This window comes from Lagopus muta, chromosome 4 (assembly GCF_023343835.1).
Source record: "Lagopus muta isolate bLagMut1 chromosome 4, bLagMut1 primary, whole genome shotgun sequence".
NCBI lineage: Eukaryota > Metazoa > Chordata > Aves > Galliformes > Phasianidae > Lagopus > Lagopus muta.
The window spans coordinates 58,398,492-58,413,565 of NC_064436.1; the positions used below are offsets into that span (position 1 = coordinate 58,398,492).

The 15,074-nt window shown below is 37.2% G+C and overlaps 1 protein-coding gene across 1 annotated transcript in view; it reads left to right on the forward strand.

Moving 5' to 3' along the window:
- Nucleotides 1–15,074, forward strand: part of CLNK (cytokine dependent hematopoietic cell linker) — a 50,081-nt gene that overhangs the window by 16,880 nt on the left and 18,127 nt on the right. The window contains exons 4-10 of the mRNA XM_048942147.1: nucleotides 3,833–3,873; nucleotides 6,070–6,232; nucleotides 8,405–8,478; nucleotides 8,773–8,818; nucleotides 11,753–11,781; nucleotides 12,113–12,132; nucleotides 13,157–13,285. Of these exons, the coding sequence (XP_048798104.1) occupies nucleotides 3,833–3,873; nucleotides 6,070–6,232; nucleotides 8,405–8,478; nucleotides 8,773–8,818; nucleotides 11,753–11,781; nucleotides 12,113–12,132; nucleotides 13,157–13,285 (502 nt within the window). The remainder of the gene's footprint in view (nucleotides 1–3,832; nucleotides 3,874–6,069; nucleotides 6,233–8,404; nucleotides 8,479–8,772; nucleotides 8,819–11,752; nucleotides 11,782–12,112; nucleotides 12,133–13,156; nucleotides 13,286–15,074) is intronic.

A 15,074-nucleotide genomic window follows, 5' to 3' on the forward strand; every position in this document is an offset into this window, starting at 1 on the left:
TAGAATGCAATTGAGGGAATTTAAAAGGATGCACCGCTTTTAAAACAATCTGGTTTTTTGCTGTTCCAAAGCAATGGGACAATGACATAGGAGCTCTGAATCTCATTCCATGGCAGTTATGGTCAGCACTAAGCATGTATTTGAATCCCATTTACTTCTTAAGCACAGATCCTATTCGAGCACTTGAAAAATGGCAGTGTTTCACAACTTTGGCTGAGCTTAGAGATGTCTAATGCAAAGTACGTAAATTATCTGACTAAATGGGGGCACAACCATCCAGATAAATTTATTTGGTACACTATGTTTATTGTGTTATGTGAAGTTTTCTCAAATGGATGCAATATAATACACAAGATTTAGATTTAAGGCTGGAAAAAAAAAAAAATAGCAGTTCTGGAAAAATATAACTCAACAATCTAGCAGTATATCTTTTATTCTGTATAGATAGATAACTAGCCATACCACAAAAGCTCACAAAAGTGACATTTTTTACACATGCTTTTCACAGTCTCTGAAGAGAAGACTGCCTAGTTTCTTCCTTGGTTGTGGAATCATAGTCATATGATTTATGAAGGTTTTGCTTGTCTTACCTAACATCTCTAGAGGTCAGAGGAAAATACTGACATTTTTACACTGTACTTCAGACCAGAAATATTGACACTGAAAATTCCTATGCAGATTCTTCCTTACCATTTTTCAGCTACATTTTTTTTTTCTACTGAAGGGCTAAGAGACACTGTAAGGATCATGAGATTCATTGAAATATAGCCCACAACATTTTATCACTTTCTGTCACTTGCTGAAACACTACAAAAATGACTGAAAAAAACCCACAGCGCGCTCATAGACTCATCGAAGTCTACGGAAACAATTTACCTTCTGCTTTCTCATTTAAATAAGGGATGCAAGTCTGATATTGGGTTTCAAGCAGAAATTGTTAACCTGTCACCCTTTTGAACAGCCTTTTTTAGGTCACCAATAAAAAGTAAGTTTGCCACAAAATACACGCAATTCTATTTCATTGCAAATTAATTAAAAAATCATTTCTTCTCTTTTGTCCTTTTGCATCAGACATTCTGTCAGCTGGCAGAAGCACACCCACACATATGCCATAGAAATATAACTCCTTACTATTGTTGCAACTGACACACTCCATCTATTAGTTTTACTGAGGCTGTAGCATAAGAAATTTTAATACTGAGCTGGAGGTGTTCAGTTTCTATAGCTTGAGAAAAGTCCCACCAGCTGTAAGTTGCCATATTTCGCTGAAAAAATAATGATGGAGAACATCCCCTTGATTGCAAACTATCTGGTAAAAATATGAAAAACTGCTAAAAGAGTTGTAATTGTTCAGGATAGAGAAAAGAAGGCTGCAGGGAGACATTCCAGTGGTTTTTTAATAACTAAAGGAGCCTAAAGAACAATGAAGAGAGACTTCTTATAAGGACCTGTAATAACAGAATAAGGGGCAGGAGCTTTGAAATGAAAGCATGTAGATTTAGATTGGAAAAGAGGAAGAAATTCTTCATGATGAGGGAACCAATTGTCCAGTGAAGCTAACAATCCCCTATGCCTGGAGGTATTCAAAGCCAGTATGGATGGGGTTTTGGGCAAGAAGGTCTATTTGGAAAAGTCTCTAGTAAGTAGCATCTGACTAGGTAATCTTTAAGGTCCCTTGCAACACAAAGCATTCCATGATTCAGTGATTCTGTCCTCTTTCATACCTATACAACAGGAAGTCAGGGGATTTGAAGTTCTAGAATGATAAAATCATAGAATGGCATGGATTGGAACAGACCTCAAGGATCATAAAGTTCCAACTCCCCTGCCACAGGCAGGGTTACCAGCGACTAGATCAAATACTAGATCAGATTGCCCAGGGCCCCATCCACTTAGAATGCATATATAGTAAATAACGGAATTCATCTCTTCCTAAGCGGTGAGTCTCTTTCATAGCGTTTCACTACCTAGCCAGCATTTCGCATTGCAGTATCTCTAGCATGTCTATGGCCCAATATTTCTAGCATAGGTGACAAAATGAAACATTCATTCTTACTATCAAAATGACATTCTTAAATTACAGGAGGAGCAAATTCAATCTGGTGTGCACTCTGTAGCTAACTCAAAGCAAATATCTGGGAATTCATCTCATGTAAAAGGAATATCCACAGGATACCAGCAACTCTACTTCTTCCTTCACTGGCATTGTGCAAAGCACACGTTCTCAAAAGAAAAGGAGAGGGAGGGCAGCAGTTCCTCCAAGCTGTGGTGACTGCTGGGTAACAGAATAGATTATAGACTAACCTGGACATCAGTTTGTAAACTGACATTAAATATCAATAAATCATCCTGAAGTCTCACATCTGCCTCCTCTTAGAGTTAAGTCATGAAACATGTGGCTTAATAGCTTTAATGTTTACCACTATTTTTCAATTCTGTTGTTCACTGTGGAAGATAGAATCACATTTTTTATTAACAGAAGTAAAAGGACAACTATTTAAAGACTGTGACTGTCTTTTCATTGTTATATTGGCCCTGTCTAATTATCCTCTTATCTACATCACTTTTCCTCAATGCCATTGATTTAATTGGGCTTATTTCCGATCCACATCAGCATAACTAAACAGAAAATCAGACAACTAATTCACATAAATAACTCTGCCTCTCATTCATGACCCTCTGTGTAAGAGATTAAAACACTGTCTGTATTGTATAAATGAACATTGAATGCCATCTGCTGGGGCATACAACACTCTGCAATAACAGGCTCATACATTACTGAAACCTTAAAAAAAAAAAAACACTTCAATAATTTTAAAGAGGCTGTGTATGTAGACTGGTTTCCTTGAGAACATCTTTGGAAGACAGGTTACTAGGGCAGCACGAGATAATCTGACAATCTACTTTCAGCACTGAACTAGAAAAGGAGCGTGTTATAAGTTACTATTGACAGAAGAACTTTAATGCTCAGCTTTTGAAACCAGACTATTATGCAGCCACAGATACAAGATCTGTGAGGCTAAAGACAGGCTGTGCAAGGGTTTGTTCAACAGTCCACACAAGGGCACTTGCTGGGTATGTACATACCGTGGCTGTTTTGCATTCACCAGTCCACAGATTAAAAGTGTAAATCAAGTTAATGGCTAAACTAAGAACTCAAACAAATGCACTTTCTTATTCATTGTCCCCTTGGATCTGCAGCGTGCTTTTCTTGATATCATAACATCCATTGGCAAACAGCTACCAGTTGTAACAGCTTGCAGCCTGATACCGTTGCTCTTGATTTTGGGAATTGTGGATTTGAAGCTTCCCAAACTGAAACCAGGACTCCGATCTCCTGGGCAAGAGCTGCAGATACTGTGCTATTACACCAAAGACATCAGCACAACTCTTTTTCTAGTTCCATCTTGAAAGCAGGAGGTCAGACTTTCTTGTACCATTAAAAGGACAAGATATTTTTCTATGCAGAAGAGGGATTTCCAGACCATGATCCCTGAGCTTAACAGCAGCAAACCATGCAGTTCTGCACCAGGCAGAAAAACTCAAAAAACAAGGAGGAGCTCAAGCATGAGCCACCGGAGTGGTTTCTGTGAGTGGGCTCAGACAAGCTAATGGTTGTGAGTTACAGAGTTACTACAGAGTTACTACAGAGTTACTTATTCATGCTCTGCGCAGGTCAACAAACTCATGGGTGGACTGTCTTTTGTTTAAACCACTTATCTTTAAAATACTGCGCTGATGACAGAGTTTTATTCCTTCATGTAAACTACTAGTTATTGTATCCTTTTCTACAGAATGATATCTGCTAACATTTTTTCTCTATTTCATATAGAAAATGAAAGAAGGAAGGTTCCTGCTAATACATATTGTACTGTAAGTATCCGTTCCTCCTAAATTTTTCTCTCTTTCACTCCTAAATGTGTGTTCTAGCTACAACACTGGTAGCAGAAAATGTAGTCCTCAATGTTAATAAAGGGAATTTTTTTTTAAGTACGTAGAACAACTTTCACTTTGTATTAGTGGGAGCTAACTGAATTGACCTAATTCTCTGTTTACAGTATGTATCTGAAATACTCCTTTACTGTAAGGTCATGCAAAAGTAGCAGGCGTCAAGATGAACAAGCACAAAAATCATAAGCCTCGAGGTTTAATAAGTAACTAATGCAAATAAAAGCTGAAAAGATAACAGTACATATTTTAAACATCCTTCCACTTCTGCGCAAAAGCTCAAGTTTCAGATGTCAGACGTATAAGAAAAGACTGCAAACACCTTACAAGTTAGAGAAAGAGGAAAAGAGAGCACAGATCTGTTGCTTCAAGAGCAAGCTGAACAAATGAAGGATGAGTGAAGAATGCTGATATAATCAATATTTTGGCTGCTTCAGAAAGGTTAATTAATTACAGTCAGATACTACATGGAATTAATACCAAGTAGAAGGCAGTAATGGCACAGAACAGTACAGGAAAAGAACTGCTAGGACAGCATTTACTTACACTAAAGCATCTAAAGAAGAATTTGAAGTAATTTCTGAGACATTAATTGATTATCTTTGGGATCATTCTAAAATGTTCCTAAAGCAACAGGGAGAAACAGGGGCAACTTCAATTTTTATTATTATTATTTTTATAGCAGATCCTGAGGGTGTACTGGATACCTGGAGAGGCTATCAGAGTTTGGAAGCATTTTATTAAAAAATATGCCTAATTATTTAAAAAATACTGCTAATGTGAACAGGGACAATGATTCATCGAACAGAAATAATTTTCTTTTTAGAAGAAATACAACGCTGGGAAAAAAGAAAGCAGTAGATGTGATGTATCTTAAATTTTGTTAGGTCTTTGGCATTTCCCAGAAGAGAATTTCACAAGCAAACTGTAAAAATCTGTAAATATTTGTAGTATTTTCATTTGTTTGAAAAAGATATCAACCCTCACTGTACTTCCCAGAGTTCTGCTACTGAACTGGAAGTAGTCACCCAGCAGAATACCCTGCAAAACCCATGTGTCATGCAGGGTGTGTGCAGAGTATAGCGGTATTTTTTTTAATTAACATCTGCAGTTATAGAAAGACAAACGTTACCCTGAAATGTATCATCAAAAACAGTATATTCTTGGACATCTCCCTGGTGTTTTCATGAAGCTGTGCATAGCCTTGAAGAGTTGACGGAAAAGTAATACTGGAGATAGAAGGATCAAAATCCTTCGAGTTGGCTGAGAACTCAGAAAAGGCTTTAAGGAATTGTTCTTGCTTAGTCTAGGAGTGAGGAGACTAAAAGAAAATATAATTATAAACATGGAGTATAATAAAAGTTGAAATAAAGTGGTTAATAATCAATTATTTGTGTGTGCCTTTAGAGGGTGACACAATCTGGTATAATTTGTAGCACTCGAGAAGAAGCATTAACCGAAAGGACAGGTAGCTAGTGGAAGACAACGCCTTGGGAAGATATTGATTCCCCATTAGCACAATATTTAAGAGCAGATTAAAACAAAGAACAGGGAAGCTGCAAGCACACAGTGGGTGGATACACCTACACTGTCTCTGGTAGTAAAACATTCTTTACTGAACTTTGGGTACCTTCAGTTGAGATGATGCAACAGTAATCTCAAGTCTGTGCTGCCTGTGCATTTCCCCTTAAAGAAACCAGCAGCATTGCCCCAGCATGCAAATGGTGAGCACGAAGGGCAGCGCAGAACACCAGAAAGAAATTTTTAGCCAACCTGGAACAAGAGGATAGGCACATCTAGAGACATCTTGAGTCTCTTGGATTGTTAATTTTCTAGTATGAATTCTCAGAAACAGTTCATGTTTTTATTTTAAACCATAAAATATGCGATGAACTAGTTAATATATTCTTGTAGATAACAAAATGACTATTTCATTAATCAAATTCAAAGTTCAGATCCTCAAAACACTTCCTCAGTTATTTTCCAACCTATCAATTTCCACCAGAAAATGTCCTGTGTACCAAAATACCTGGTTCCAGACCTCAAGTATTCCAAATATTAAGTTAATCTTGAACTTAAACTTGTTTGCATTATCTGTATATATCCCGCCCTTCTATGTAGGACAAACATTTCACAAAGAGGGGACAGGATGAGTTAAAATTATCCTCCAAACTATCTGATGCGGATGAAGATGTTTATGAGACAGTAAGTTCTTCCACTCTGGAGGCTGTCCAAGATTTGAGAATCCTTCCTCCCAAACCTCAACAGGATTCCGTATACGCAGGTAACTTTTTCTGTCTGCTGGAAGTGAGCCACACATAGACATAAATAGGAACAGTACATATTTTTTGTGTTTTCATTCAGATTTTCTATTGCTTTTTCTATATATTTTTTTAATGATATAGTTTAATTGAAAAATAAAAGACTAATAGGAAGGGACAAGAGAAGAGCTTTATCTTCAACTGCATATTCAAAACTTACCCTTATTTCCCATTAAATTATGTTAAATTAATAATTGCTGATTTCTTTTCATTATGGTATTGCCTTCATGATCTCATTCTATGATCTCATTTCATATTAAATCTTCAAAATCTAACTGGTCAAACCCACAACCATTACAGGAAAGCACACTGTTACTTAAGCCTAGAAAACTTTGAGATGGAAAACACACTAGAAACATTTAAAAGTTTCCTTCAGATTATAATTTGCAGATGAACAAATGTAGCAGGCTTGCCAAAGGCATTTTCTGACACTTGTAACATCAATAATAAGAAAGTACTTAGAATGTATTTCTCAAGCATTCTTAACCTTACAAGATAGTTGCATTAGTCACATTTTGGGTTACTAAAGCAATCTGAAATCAAATTTAATGCCCAAATATACATAACCAAATAATATCCAGCCTACAGAAGCTAAATATCATCCCAGATACCTATGTCTAGAATTAACATATTACAAAGATCTTCTAGAATTAACATATTACAAAGATCTAAAATAACTCTAAAATTGAGAAAAATTTTAGATGAGGAAGAATGGAAAGCAGAAGCCAAAAATATCTGAACATACAGGATCAATATATACATATGGAAGTTCTCTCCAGTTCACATCAAATACCATTAAGATTTTCCATTGTTTTTTGTAGGAGTGTATTTGATCATAAAACCCCAGGAACATTAAGGTTGAAAGACATCTAAGATCATCTAGTCCAACTACAAACGCATCTCCACCATGTCCTACTAACCACACCACTCAGTGCCATATCTCCACATTTCTTGAGCACCCCCAGGGACAGTGACTCCACCACCTCCCCGGCAGCTCATTTCAGTGCCTCACCACCTTTTCTGAAAGGTTTTATTCTCTAATATCCAACTTAAATCTCCCCAGGTGCAATTTGAGGCCATTACCTCTCATCCAGTTGCAGTTATCTTGGAGAAGAGGCCATCTCTGACCTCACTACAACCTCCTTTCAGGGAATTGCAGGGAGCTGTAAGGTCTCCCTGGTAAAATTAAACAAACAAACAGACAAACCACAGCTCCCCAGTACCACATATTATGCAGTCAAATCTCCTGCATTTGGGGAAATCACAAGAGTAAATACACCTAGAGCTCAGGGGATGAGCCTCACATCACTGTATCTCTCCTGCCAAGCAAGTATGACGTTTTACTTGATCACAGACATTCTGAAGAACCAGATACTCTATGTAACGTACAAAGACTCTTTTAGGTATTTTACTTAGAAATCTAAAGTAACTCATACTCTTTTTATCTTGGTTAGTAGAAAACACTTTCAGTCCACAAACAGCATCTTTATTGTTTTTGCAAGACTGTCCTGAGGGGGGAAAAAGAGAAAAAAAAAAAAAAAAAGAAACCAAATTAAACAAAATGCTGCTTTTTTACCTTCATGTTATGCCCAGTAAGTATATGATACAGGTGTGAAGAAAGGTTTTGAAATGTACTTGAAAAAGGCAAAAATTCATATACCATCCCATTTTGCCATCTTACCTAGAAAATTAAAAATGCCCTTGACATACAGTTAATGACTTGAGAACACATGCCAGTTCATACTTCATGTATTTCTTCTAGTGGGCCATGAGTGCAGTATTTATTAGAAGCTAAAGTAAAATTAAAAGTTCTATGAAGGGCAAACCCCTCCACCTTACACTAAGCCCCAGCAATTCATTCAAGATAATGAGCAAATTCACAGATCTGCTCACAGCTTAACTGTGCTTTAACTGTGTACCAGCTAACAAAGGTTTATTTATTTATTACCACTGTGAGGTAGGTGATCAATGCCTCTACTAAAGTAATATGGAAGGAAAGGCAAAATGAAAATGCTATAAAAACGGCAATGCCTGACATCAAAACCATGTTCTAAACATTAAAATTTCTTCATCTTGAAAGACAGCATCTTTCAAAAGAAAGAATTACTCAAGATTGCTTTTTCTTCCTCTTACAGATAAACATTGTCTGAAGCCTTCAGGTACTACCCACACAAGCAGTCACCCACCTCAGCCCACTCAGTACTTGCCTGTAAGTAAAGACCATAAGCTCTGTCTGCAAACGCATTTCCTCTATTCTGTAACATAAAGCTACATGCACTCCAGTTGAAGTCTAAGGCATGAACAATTTGATTTTTGCAAGGTCACGTAGGATCCTGTTTTGCTATGCAACAACATTCTCTCAGCTCACCTTCTTTTGTTGATGCCTGAAGTCAAGAATGGATCTACCATTTGCAGCATCTCAGTCAAGAATAGCACTGTTTTTACCAGCTACGGTTTCAAGTATGATGCCTAACATCACACCTTTATTTGATTTTATTTACAGAAACATACGTCTGCTCTAGAGGCGAGGAGCGTGTCAAATGTTGAAGGTATAATTAAAAAGTCTATCTAGTTGTTCAATCAGAAAACAGTGCTTCCATATTTAGCTTTGATACATATGTAGACATTGCAGATGATAGAAAAAACTGTTTTCAGAACAGCAGCCACTTTCCCAAATAATCCTGCTGCTAAATTTCAAGCACTATTTCAACAACCCAATACTAAGGTAATTGTCTAAAAAAAGTAGATATACTTTAATCCAGAACCTCAATTTCTCAGTAGAAATGGCTGCTCCAAAAATAATGCCTCCTGTTTTATTATAATAGCCCACAGCATCAGAGGCAAATGTTGTCGGGATGGCAGTAGAGGCTGAGCCTTCCCACCAATATTCCATTACATTTTGTTGTCGTGTGACCAATGGCAGCAGAGGGGCAGTCTAACAAAATGGCATCTGAAGTGCACATGAAGAAAAGGTGTGCCACTGAACTCCTCCATGCAGACAAAAATGGCACTCATTGACATTCCTCAATGCTTGCTGAATATTTATGGAGACCAAACAGTGAATGTGAGCACAGTGAGGAGGTGGGCGGTGCATTTCAACAGTGGCAACAGCAAAAGCAGGTCACCTCTGATGGTGCACGGCATGCAGGCTCCTGTTCATTGCTAGCAAAAATGCATAGCTAATGATAGTGTGTTGCAAAATAGTATTTTGAAGAGAATTTGCTCTATCAAATTGAGCTCATTGTACCTGATGCCATTTCCACGGAAATAAGCAGAAGGCATTACTTTCAGAGCAACCAACATATTTACAAAAGCTACCTGACAACATTCTTCTGTTCAGAACACACTAAATCTATAGAATTACCTGATGTAAATTTGCTTCTCTGCTCCTTTGCCATTAACTTTAAATTAGCTTCAAATTTCTACATTTTTGAATTGTAAATATGCCTTTCATTTTTTGTTTGTTCTGTTTTGTTTCTTGTGATTGAATTGCATACAGGCTGCTGTCTGAGTCTTAGGAATTTAATGAGGTCTGCAACTATTAAATTCTTTACAATTTTAATCAAGAATAAGTTTCTATTAAAAGTATATTTCTAAACACTTTATTTCTATACATTTTTCTACATTTTTGGTATACTTAAGATATAGCAATATATCACAATGTCAACAACTGAAGAATTAGATGTTCAATTCACCTTGAAAGAGAACTATGGTTTTTCATTTATCATTTCAAATCTTTGAACCATATCCAAACCATGGTCAGAAAGAATGCAATTACCAACCCAGGAAAATATGATCACCATGTTCACTGTAAATTTTCAGACATCTGACAAGCCAGAAAATTAATGCAAAGAATCCCATGCAATATAAGGTTGTTTGGTTTTTCTTTTTTTCCCCTTTGTTCCACACTCAAAGGATTGAACCAAATAATTCCCACAGATTATAAGAAATTAAGCAGTATGAAGTTCACAAAATGAAAAACTGAATCTTGTGAGCAAATACTGTTATAGTTTGTACAAAAGCTGAAATAAGAGCAGGCCACCTTCAAAATCTGCAGAAATCAATGATATAGGTACATCTGACAGCTGGCCAGCTTTGATAAAGCCTCAAATTCCATGTTGAATTGAAGTTGGCTTCATTGTTTGTCTGCCAGCACAAGGTATGTGCTGATATCAACAGAGATGAAGTAAGGACTGTGCAGGCAGCTAACTTGAATTCTGCAATTTGAGGATGGAGCCCACATATATTTGAGTACTTCCTGAGCCAATAATGCCTGTGGATAATTTATTATTTTTAAGTAACTACCCTGTTGTTAAATATTCTCACATTTATTCTCATACAAAGTGCTATTAAGCGGCTTTGCCACCAGATGGCATAAATAGCACAAAAACTTTTTTTTTTTCCAATAGCTAATTTTTCCAATTGCTAAATACTTAAGGTGCCATTATTTTAGTTCAGAGCAATTTGCTATGGCTTACCTGAGGGGAAATCCAGGCTCTACTTCACCATTTTTCACATTACTTAGGATGTCTGTACATAAAACTTCTAAAAATATTTAACAAACCAAACTCTACTGCAAATACAGTAAAAATCTTATCTATGCATTTTATTTTAACTAGCAGGATGTCCCATATGCATTTAAAATCAGTCAAATAATTGTAAACTCAGAAAGAGCAACAACAGAAAACAGATTTTTTTTTAATCAAAACAAGCAAAAAAAAAAACACAAATAATCAGCACACAATAAAGTCTCAGAACAATACTTAACTTTACAAAATATCTGAATAAATATCAGCTTCAAATATGCCACTTTGAAAGCTAGGGACAAAACCGAACTTCATGCAGTTTTATCAAGTAGCATGAAGATTATTTTGTCTGCTCTATTTTATATTTTGAGGTAATAAAACATACTTGTTTTTTCCTACTTTAACTTCAGGTAATAGTTATGTCCCTTATAAAATGAATGTCATTTAGAAAGATTCACCTGGCTGCAGTACAAAAAGACACTCAATATTTCCAGGATTGCCACAATTATCTAAGTATACGTAGTCTAGTATTTAATTGGAGAGAGGTACAAACTATTAGAAGGAATCTTAAATTGCATTTCAATCTATCTGTGAATCCACCCTCAGAAAAGGCAAAATAAAATACAGAACAAAAGTCACTGCGCTTACATTAAAATTCAGAGCCCAGTCTGGCCAACACAAAGTGCGCGCTCATCCCCATCTCCAGCAGCCTCAGCCTTCACTCCCACAAACAATCTCTCACTGAACCACTGAAGCTTCCAGCCCCTACAAATAGGTTGATGTTAATTAATGCCAACCGTTAGGAAGCAGGAAAAATGGTGGAGATGTGGATATGTTTGCAGGATGAATGTGGTGGCAATGAGTTGGTGGGTGAGGGTGGGCTGTCAGTAATAACAATTCTGGGATAAAGCTATATGTAGACAGTGCTCAATTAACAATTATTAATAATTATCTTAGGAGAAAGAGTGAAAACACACGGACTCCAGGTAAGCAGTCTCTGACCAATTACATTTGCATTGACTGTTACGCTGTGGAATGTATTTGTAAAAAGCACACTCCAGTTTTGCTAGCACTAACTGAAGGATGAGAAGTCTGCAGGCCTATGTTACCTCACTAATTTGTATTCATGATTTACAATGGCATCTTTTACTCTTCAGTGATTTTAAAAAGGCATATTTAAACCTATGTTACGTGTTGTGGAGTACATAAAACTTCGCCTGTTGACACAGATATGCCTGCTTTATCTGAACTACTTATATTTCTGCTGGTAAAACAAGGGAGAAAAGCTCAAACATATTTTTGTTTTTTCTTTTCTAGAAACCCTTGCCTCCCCCACGGTAAGATCAGTTCAGAAATAGCTTTCATGCTTTTCCCAACATAGGATGTCCAGAAATCTGGAATCAGGTCCAACCCAGCCACAAATTGTTGGGGGACTCTTGGGGAAACTCTTCATTTATCTAATTTCCTTAGATTCTACTCACAATACCATATAATCTCCAGTCTTTTAAATCTTTCTGCTTTTTTTTTTTTTTAATAAGTTCAAATCATGTTAATAGAAATCAACTGAGTTATTTACTCCCCACAGTAGACAGACCAAGTTCTATTCCATGAACATGTATGAAAAAATTTTTCTATCATATGCCAACAAAAAAAAAAAAGCAAACATTTTTTTATGGTTTTTTTTTTTTTTCCACTCTCAAACAATTATAGTTGCTACAAATAAAACAATTTAGAAAGGTAATCCCAAACTGCTATGTTTATTCCTCAATGCCTGTATTGAACGCAGTAGGATATGTAAGCAGGTTTGAAATATGATCAGAACTATAGAACAAGATATCAGGAAGAAATTCTGTACTGTGAGGGTGAGGAGACACTGGAACAGTTTGTCCAGAGAGGTTGTCAATGCTTCCACCCTGGACATGTTAAAGGCCAGGCTGGATGGAATTGTGAGCAACCTGGTCTAGAGGGAGGCTTCCCCACTTATAGCAGGGGGATTGAAACTAGATGATCTTAAAAGTTCCTTCCAACCCAAACCATTCTATGATTCTATATTACTTAAGCTGGAGGGCATTTCCCAGCTGGGCCTTACCCACCCAGAGATATCAGCACTGAAGAGCTGGCATGTACTGGAGAAGAGCATGAAAGCAGTGCTAAGTGGCATAGAACACAGTACAGCACACTCTTGCAAATGCAAAATATTATCTAAAATTATTATTGCTATTGAATCAAGCTCAGCACAAATACATTGAAATACTCTTGGAAAATCCCAGCATTTTCCCTTTTGCGCTTGCACTTACAAAGCAGTCTTTGCACCTCCTTCATTCCCTAAAAGTTCTTCCAATTCTCCCTTGGCTCTTTCAGGCCTCTGAAGACACTGCCAAAACAGTATCATCCACTTCCTCCAGCACCGAAGATAAGCAGCCATGTCCTCCACACCAGGGAAACACCCAGCCAGTCTCATACTCCTCCAGTATCAGCAAAGCCCACAAGGTACTGCTACATTTATTCATGCTAATTTCCTGAGAATCAAAACACTCTCCCTGTCAAAACCACCAGATTTCTCCATCGCACTTCTGCCTATACTTAAGAAAATAGCTGTTGATTCTTTAGACAGCTGTGAATAATCAAGAGAAGTGGTATTTAGCATAATATGATACCAGCATTTCTTAAAGAAAAAACTGCCAAAATAATGGTAAAGAGGTAAAGGAGTGGAAAAGTACATGGAACTCTCATGAACACTTCGATTAAAGTCCTATTTTTTTTTTTTCACTCATATTTAGAGGTTTGGCAATCACTTCTAAGTAAAAGTAATTGCATTTGCTCAGCACAGCTGGTAACGGAAAGCCAAGTATGGGGAAACACCCTGACTGTACCAGAGAGATACAGAAATACCTTCATATCCCAAGGATATTACATTCAGCAAAAGAGATGTTAAATCTGTAGCCAGAAATCTTGCTCCAGCCGCCACAATCTTTTATGCCAGAATCCCCCCAGCTTCTCCTACGTCATACAACACACATGGTCATACAGCATTTGGAGAGCATGGATAGAGGCTGAGTCCAGCAGTTGTGCTCAGCTGCATGATAGAGCATGTGTATGTCAAGTTACGAGACTGACTGCTATTTTCATATAATATATTGAGCTACATGAAAATGAATATGTGCTGCTCACTGCCCTGTAGACAGATACATGTGCACTCCCATGTGACCAAAATATGTGTACAGAAATGAGGCAGGCGGTGGACACACTGAGAACAGAACTGATACACATCCAGGGGCAGTTGGATATAATGCACAGTGCCACTCTGAAAACCTACTGCAGCCAGAATTTTGGGTACAACTGAGCCATGTCAGTTCTACCCAACCTTCTGCAAATACATTCAATTTCAGTTCATCGAGGTGGAATTTCACTTCATTTTTACAAAGGTCACCAGAGTCAAAATCCTATAGTACAAATCCCACGAGGAAAGAAAGAAAAGAAAAAAAAAAAGCTAACAAATCCATGAAGAAATTTACTTCAAGTATATACTTAAAGAGCTAGCTCTGAGTATGCTTTATTTTTCCTGAATGGCACTTAAATTCTTTCATGGATTAGGTTAAAGCTGTTGGTTGTTAAGACATTTTGTTAATATGAAGTAGCTTCATATTCAGATGTATGACCTGACCTATAATTGAGAAGTTCCAAATCCCATGGCTGATCCCTCCCCTTGGTAGGGCAGCACATAAATCGAATGCTGTGAGAACTACTACAGGCTGCGCTTGCCAGCATCAGTATGCAAAGCACTTGGACTTGAAAGGTCCTATTACAAAGCCAAACTCTTTAATATAAATACAAGTAATTTCTTATTCTAGAAGTGAAAGGAGGCAGAAAAAAAATCATAACCACAAGATTCTGCATTGCAGTTATAAATACCAAAATTTTTCTAAAGCATGGATATGTGAATTGCAACAGATTTTTCAGTGTCAGAGGTAGGAGAGGGGCAGCACAGACTAAGACCACACATGATCTGGGAAGGCACTTCGCATATTTCCAACATAAGCACTTCACTCGAAATACTTGTCACCCATCACCAATCCAGTCATAGCTTGGCAGGGAGAAAACACATGTAGGGACTGCAGCTTAACTTTACTAGGCACCCAACATTCTAAGCAGAGTCTTCTGCTTGTCATAAAATGACCTCAGAGACCAAGCTAACAAATCGCATGTTAACACAAAAGCATCTATCCAAACCTGAAACATGTCCTCTCCTTTCTCCTACCCTTGCAGAAATGTCCCTCCA